This window comes from Phytophthora infestans, genomic scaffold (assembly GCF_000142945.1).
Source record: "Phytophthora infestans T30-4 supercont1.22 genomic scaffold, whole genome shotgun sequence".
In the NCBI taxonomy this organism is placed as follows: domain Eukaryota; phylum Oomycota; class Peronosporomycetes; order Peronosporales; family Peronosporaceae; genus Phytophthora; species Phytophthora infestans.
Window position 1 is genome coordinate 893,853 of NW_003303737.1, and position 7,213 is coordinate 901,065.

The following is a 7,213-nucleotide window of genomic DNA, read 5'->3' on the forward strand; positions in this document are numbered from 1 at the left end:
TGGGCGAAGCGGGGGAACACCCACTGAGCACAAGTATCCAAGACCGTATGCAGAGCGATGTCGGTCATTGGGAAGAGCGAAGAAGAGATGAAGGGACTTTGATGAAGTAGAATGAGGAAAGAGAAGGGGGAGCAGAGGCGAAAACCCCAAGGTAGACAGGGAAACTCGGCAGAACAAGACTAGTCTGGCGAGAATGGGTATTAGAGTTCAGGTGAATCAAGGTCCGCCAGTAACACAATACACCTCACTTATTATTATTAATTAGTTATACCCTGACTAATTGTGGTGTACAGATCGTACTGGTATTTCAGCTGTCTATTTTGTAAGAGCTACCGGTCTACTTTTTAAACCGAGCATACTGGAACAAAGAGCCCGATAAGAGCTGCTGAAAACCGGTCTTTTTCTTTAGATTTGATCAAATTTGTCGAATATCTCGAATTTGTGATGTCACTAAAGTGCAAATCCACGACTAATTGCGAACGACGACTATTAATAGTTAGCGTGAACGGTGTAATCTGTAACCTATTACGCCGAGCTACAGCAAAACTCTTTCTAATAAGAACCATAACACAGCAAAGCCGACTCTACGTCGGTAATTCGAAAAGTACGTTAATACACTAATTTAACCTACAGGACCAAGATTGCCTGGGGGATGATCGATGAAGGTGAAATCATTAAATAGGGCGGCTGAGAGTACTATAAAAACAAACAGACAAACTTGCTTTCAGACATCGTGTATAGTTATATAAGTCTTCAGAGCTACCAAGTTACAGACAATTTATACTGTTCTCATTTTCCAAAAGACCAAACAAGAATACTGGGCACTGAGATTAATAGATGATCCGTTACAGGGATCTTTATAAACGTTTGTGGGCGAGGTACGCCTTATATGCCGCCTTGAATTGTTTGATCGACTTTTCATTTAGACCTTGGGATTTCATGAAGGCGACAGCTTCTTTTGAGGTCCCAAATCCCGATTTCCACGAGGCAAAGATGAATCTTAAAAATTCTGGCTCGTCTTTCATTCTCTTGAATTGATCGGGCAAAATGTGTAAAATGTCATCCAAAAGGTTGAAATTGAACTGGTACGAGAAGGCGCCACGTTCTTCTGCTGCCGCGTCATGGTTGGCAGCTGTCTTCATTGATCTCAGCAGCCTCGTTTCAGCATAAATATTAGTCGGCAGAGCGTTGCAAGATGCAAGGACGGCCACTGCAATCATCAGAGCGAGGAATAGACGTATTCTTCTTGGGCTTTGCTTTGGCGGATGGAATGACTTATAGTTGAGTCGGTAAATTGAGAAGTGAGCACCGCGGGGGTCCCTCTCGAGGATTCGTGAGTCACGACGTGACTGCGCGCGAATTTCCATACTGTACTGTACTGTACTGTACTGTACTGTAGCAAGAGCCTCTTGCCAAGAGGTTGCTCTTGTCACATCGCGCCGCGTGCCGGTGCTTTCGATTTGCAGCAAACACGACTGCACATTGCAGTGCAATATTTAGTGTTACGGTGAGCGGATGGGAACAGACGTGTAGAGTAGACACTTGTGAGGAAAGAGAGAAAAAGAAGAGTGAATTGAATAATTAGTGGTGAGGAGGCCAGAGGCCTGTACACTCTGGCGTACACTATACAATAGTATAGTTCAGTCAATCACCTTAGAGAGGTCTCGGGTACAACAGGTACAGTGTACCAGGATAGTGAGATGCATTATCCTTGACAGCCTCCCTGCATTTTTCTATCCATAACAATGAACAGATGTTCGTATGCTATGACCGACCAATTTAGGTAAAATTGGGAAACTGAACCGTCAGTTAGGTATTTGGCAGTATCCACAACACAACCGGGTTAGCTGATCCAAGACTTGCCTCCGTGGTTTTGCTACGGCTGGAAGTCAGGACGACGGTTGGGCGATATGGCTAGAACAAACCAAACGGCAGGTAAAAGTACCGGTGGTAAAACCCCAAGAAAACAGCTCGCTAGCAAAGCTAAGCGTAAGGCTGTAGATTCTGTGACTAGTGATGGTAGATACGTCACCATTGTCAAGAAATGGGATGTTGCAATGATCGTGGATCGCCGTAAGGGATCCCTCGGGTTTGAGTACCGTGTCTTTTGGATCAACAAGAAAGCCAAGAGCCGCAAGGGCTACCTTCGCTCATGGGAGCCTAGGAAACAACTCCGCGAGGATGGCTTTACCAAACATCTTCACCTCATTGACCGCTGGAAAAGGAGCAATCTCAAAGATCTGGAGTCTTTCTGCGAGGGCAGTGATGAAGATAAGAAGCTGATTGGTGCCAGCGCAACAGGGCGCTGCATGTTTGAGGCTCTCAAGGTTGCTGCTTCACTGGCAGGACGACCAGACATTGTGACCGACGCAGATATCGACGTATTCGCAGCTGAAACGCTAGCCAAGTACAATGTGGACATCGATAGGGGCACTACATGGAAGGTGTTTCTCGTCTTCCTTCGCAAGCTCCGCGACGATGGTCGAGACTTCATCTTCAGAGCTATTGAGCGTGACAACTTTGCACCATGTGGATACGTAGGCCAGAGCCTGTTGGGCAAGCATGACCTTTTGGACGGCATCTATCTCGTCGCTGCGTACAACCACCAGTTCGTTGGACACTGCTTCGTGCTAACCGTCAACGGGGATCATCGTGTCGTATACGACAAGGGGAAACAGCTTGCAGTGGATGATGAGGAGATGAACTGGATCCACTACTTTGCCTTCATTCGTCTGTTTATCGCTTTCAAGAAGGAGTAGCTTGTAGCCTTAGCGGTTGGGATTTCGGCAGGTTTGCCCAGTTAATACCGTTTGTCCTGTCATATGGTTGTCTTGCATGGATTGATGTTACATATGCCTATTGTAATTCGGTGCTAGACCAGGGAAACCTCAGTGAGGAGAAAACCTTTGTGCGAACAAAATATAAAACCCAGTGGGAAAAAATAAAAGAACGCAATTGGATTAGGCATGCTTGATGCATTAGTGTTATTCTCGCACACTATGCGGAAAACCGTAAAGAATTCAGGGATTTCATCCTGAGCTTGGTCCTTAGTTCTTTAAACTGATGCTTATCTAAAGCTTTTGTGAAGATGTCAGCCACCATCTCTTTGGTATTGCAATAGGCGACGGAGAATTCGTGTCGCTCAACTTTATCTTGTACGAAACAGTAGCGTACGTGTATGTGCTTTGATCGTCCGTGAAGTTCCGGGTTGTAGCAGATTTTAATGCAGCTCTGGTTGTCCTCATGAATAAGGTTGGCCTGTGTTGTGGCAAAGCCTAACTCTTGGAGGAGCAGTTTGAGGAATATCATCTCTTGCATGCAATGGCACAGGGCGATATACTCTGCCTCTGTTGTTGAGAGAACCACAGTGTGGTGCTTGCGCGAAAGCCATGAGATTGGACTGCTTGCGAGCATAGTCACATATCCGCCGACGGAGCGTCTCGTGTCGGGGCAATTGGCATAGTCAGAGTCACTGTACGCTGTTAGACTGTCAGCAAGGTTGTCGCGTGTGATGTCAAGTGATCCACCAAGAAGAAGACCATAGTCCTTCGTTCCCGAGAGATATTTGAGACCTCTAACAACTGCTTTCCAGTGCTTCATTCCCGGATTAGCTAGGAATTAGCTGACCTCGCGCATGTAGAATGCCATGTCGGGTCGAGTGCCTACCATGAGATACATGATACTGCCAACGGCTTCGCGATACGGAATATCTTTCATCGCATCTTTCTCTGTCTCACTGCTGGGCTGGCTGCTTACGGAGAGTTTAACATTCCGGTCTGCTGGCGTTGCAATAGGGTACGGAATGTAGTCGCTGAAGCGGTCAAGGACCTTCGTAGCGTACTTGTGTTGGTGGATAAATATCGTTCGACTCTTTCGGTCTCGTTGAATAGACCAGCCGAGTAAGTACTTCACCTCCCCTAAATCTGTCATGGAGAATCTCTTGTTCAGGGCTGATTTCAGCTCATTCACGAGGGCTGGAGTAGGCGCAATGATTTAAAGGTCGTCGACGTACACTGCGATATAGCATGTGTTACCGTCACTAGTGCGGATGAACACACACCGATCCTTAATGAGTTTTTGGAACCCAAGACTCTGAAGGAAGGCAGACAACGTTTGATACCAGACACGGGGAGCTTGTTTCAACCCGTACAGGCTCTTCAGGAGTTTGCACACAAGGTGTTCCTTACCCGGGATTTTAAAACCTTCCGGTTGAGCCATGTAGATCTCCTCCTCCAGAATTCCGTTAAGAAATGCCGTCTTGACATCCATTTGGTGAATTTCTAGATCGAGCAGAGCTGCGATCGTGAGAAGGAGTCTGAGTACCTCCATCCTGATAACAGGTGAGAAAATCTCGTTGTAATCAATGCCATGTTCCTGAAGGAAACCTTTTATCACTAGACGCGCTTTGAAACGGTCAATGTCGCCTGTGCCGGTGTACTTGACAACAAATACCCATCGGCTGGTTAAAATCTTCCTTCCTTTTGGAGGAGATACCAATACCCAAGTGTTGTTTTCCATGTGGGAACTTATATTCCGATTTGGCTGCTTTGCGCCACTGATTAGCGTGAGGGGATTTCATCGCTCCTCGATACGTAGTGGGCTCTGCCGTTTGGCTGCTTTGCGCCACTGATTAGCGTGAGGGGATTTCATCGCTCCTCGATACGTAGTGGGGCATACCGAATAGCTAGTAATGTGTACAGTAATGTCCTGCGCTGCTCTTTCTCCTGTAAATCTTCCTCGGAATCGAGGGCTACATCCCTGCCGACTGAGTCGCAATGGGGTCTTTTAGGCTTAGGAGAGGAAGGAGGATCACTTTTCGTCTCCCCACAGAAAGTGTAATGCGAGCGTTTTAGGGCCTCCCTGAGTGGGGGCAGTCTGGGCAGCGCTGCAGATGTTGTCGTTGCAGGGACAGGTGCAAGATGTTGCGTTTGCACATTCGATTGTTGCATCTGTGATGATTGTTCAGGGTTTGTCAGGTTTGCCAAACGAGGGAATTCGTCCTCTTTGAAGGTTACATCACGGCTGTAGACAATTGCATGGGTATTGACGTCCATTAGGCGGTAGCCTTTCTTGTGCTCAGGAAGGCCAATGTACATGCACAAACGTGCTCGCGCATCAAGTTTATCACGGTATTGCTCTGTGATATGCGCATAGGCACTGCAACCGAACACTTTGATGTAGTCCATGGATGGTTTGCGATTGTACCAAAGTTCATATGGTGTACGGCCGTTAGTCGTCGAGCTTGGTGTCATGTTAATCAGAGTGGTCACATGACAGACACACTCCGTCCACAATTGTTTGGGACGATTGCCATCAAGCAGTAGGGCTCGAACGCGCTCCATAATGGTTCGATTGCGTCGTTCAGAAACACCGTTCTGTTGAGGAGTGTATGCATTCGTAAACTGCGCATGTGTTCCGTATTTCTGGAAAATCTGGCGCCCGAGTTTTTCATACTCCTTTGCATTGTCTGCTTGCAAAACCTGAATGTCACAGTTCTCAGTAGGATGCGGATATTCAAGGACATTGACGTCGCTCCTAAAGATGTTCAGGGCTTGCTTCCTGAAGTCCTCATAGCACTCATATACTTCGCTTCGGTTCGTTATCGGATACGTGAGCATGTACCGAGAGAAATCATCAATAAAGATGAGAAAATAGCGGCGTCCAGTAAGACTGGGAACAGGCATGGGACCACAAATATCTGTATGCACTTTTTCCAAAGGGTGTTTGGCACGTTCAACAATTCTATTAGAGTTAAACGGAGAGCGGTGAGACTTCGCTAATGTGCATGCAGTGCAGAAGAACTGTGCTTGCGGGTCGACAGATGAATCATTGTCTAGACCACTAATGCCTTGGCTCCTAGATAAATCATGCAAAATGCGAGCGTTAGGATGGCCGAGCCTTTTGTGTAAAAGCAGATTGGAACGTTGCTTACCTGAGGTGGCAATAAGAGCCTCGTGTTTCATCACAGGGTTGGCTTGGAATTGGTATAGATCGGCATGGTTTGCCATCATTGCCTTGATCTTGAACTTCGCATCGGTTTGCACGGCGCATTGCTTGCGATCAAAGCTGAAGCGAAAGTCATGCTTCACGGCTGCCAGTACCGAGAGAAGGCTGAATTTCAGCTCAGGAGCATACAGCACATCATGGAGGGTGAGCATCCTCTTGGTGCGTTGGAGTCAATGACTTCCAGCTCGACTTGTCCAATTCCTTCGATGGGGATTTGGTTCTTCCCACCAACAGTAATAGAGCCGCTGCTCGCCGTTATGGTCGAGAACCACTGGGATTCGTGCGTAACATGACGCGTGCATCCAGAGTCGATAGTCCAGGTGGGCTCGGGGCTCACGGTGGCTTGGGCAGTCAAGCTGATTGCGGCGTTGACAGTCGCTACAACAGCAATAAGACCGACATCGTGGCGCTCTTGGTTGAACTCCTTGCGCTCGTTGCCTGAATCGTTCTTATCTAGGCTCTTTTCAGATCGGTTGTCACGTCGATCACGATTGCCACGTCCACCACGATTGTTGCGTCCACGACTGGAGGTTTTGTTGCTGTGGCGGTACGGATGGTTACGGCTCGAGTTGCCTCCCTTAAACGCAAAGTTTGCAGGAAGCACCGTACCAGCTTTCACACGGCCTTCACGGAGATCCTTTTGGAGAGAGCGGCAGTGGCGAATGTCGTGGCGTGGCCGCTCACAGTACATGCACATTCGAGATCCACTTGACTGGGCCAAGTTGGGTGTAGCAACAAGGGCTCGCTCGCCTTTGGTTGTTTGACTCTCAGGTGTGCCCTTGGCTAGAGTATAGCGCTCTTCCGCAAGAATCTCACGAGCTTTCCGTTCGATGTTGGCCTTAAGTTCTCCGTACGGGATATACTTCCGCTGACCCTTCCAAACACGGAGATCATCCTTCCATGATTTGGGTAACGCGTGGAACAGGTAGATTGACTTCTGTCCTTCCGTCATCACCGATTCGGTGGCTTCTGATGTAGCATGCATCGCGTTTTCCAGTTTTAGAAAGAAATCATCAAGATCGCCTCCCTCCTCGTACTTCAGTTCCATGAGGAAATGCTGGATAAAGTACGGGTCACCATGAAAGGCGGCACCTTCATACTTAGCACAGATTGCTTGGAAGATCTGGTAAGAAGTCTTCAGATCCTTTACTAGACGCACGTGCGTGTTGTCCATTGTTTTCATCAGGAACGCTTTCGTCTTCGCCTC

The 7,213-nt window shown here is 47.8% G+C and overlaps 1 protein-coding gene across 1 annotated transcript; it reads right to left on the minus strand.

The window, feature by feature from the left end:
- Window positions 1–857: 857 nt before the first annotated feature.
- On the minus strand, window positions 858–1,367 carry PITG_22945 (secreted RxLR effector peptide protein, putative; the record flags this gene model as incomplete). Its single annotated transcript, XM_002901134.2, has 1 exon — window positions 858–1,367. One exon carries the CDS (start codon window positions 1,365–1,367, stop codon window positions 858–860), a length of 510 nt encoding a protein of 169 aa, XP_002901180.1.
- Window positions 1,368–7,213: the final 5,846 nt, after the last annotated feature.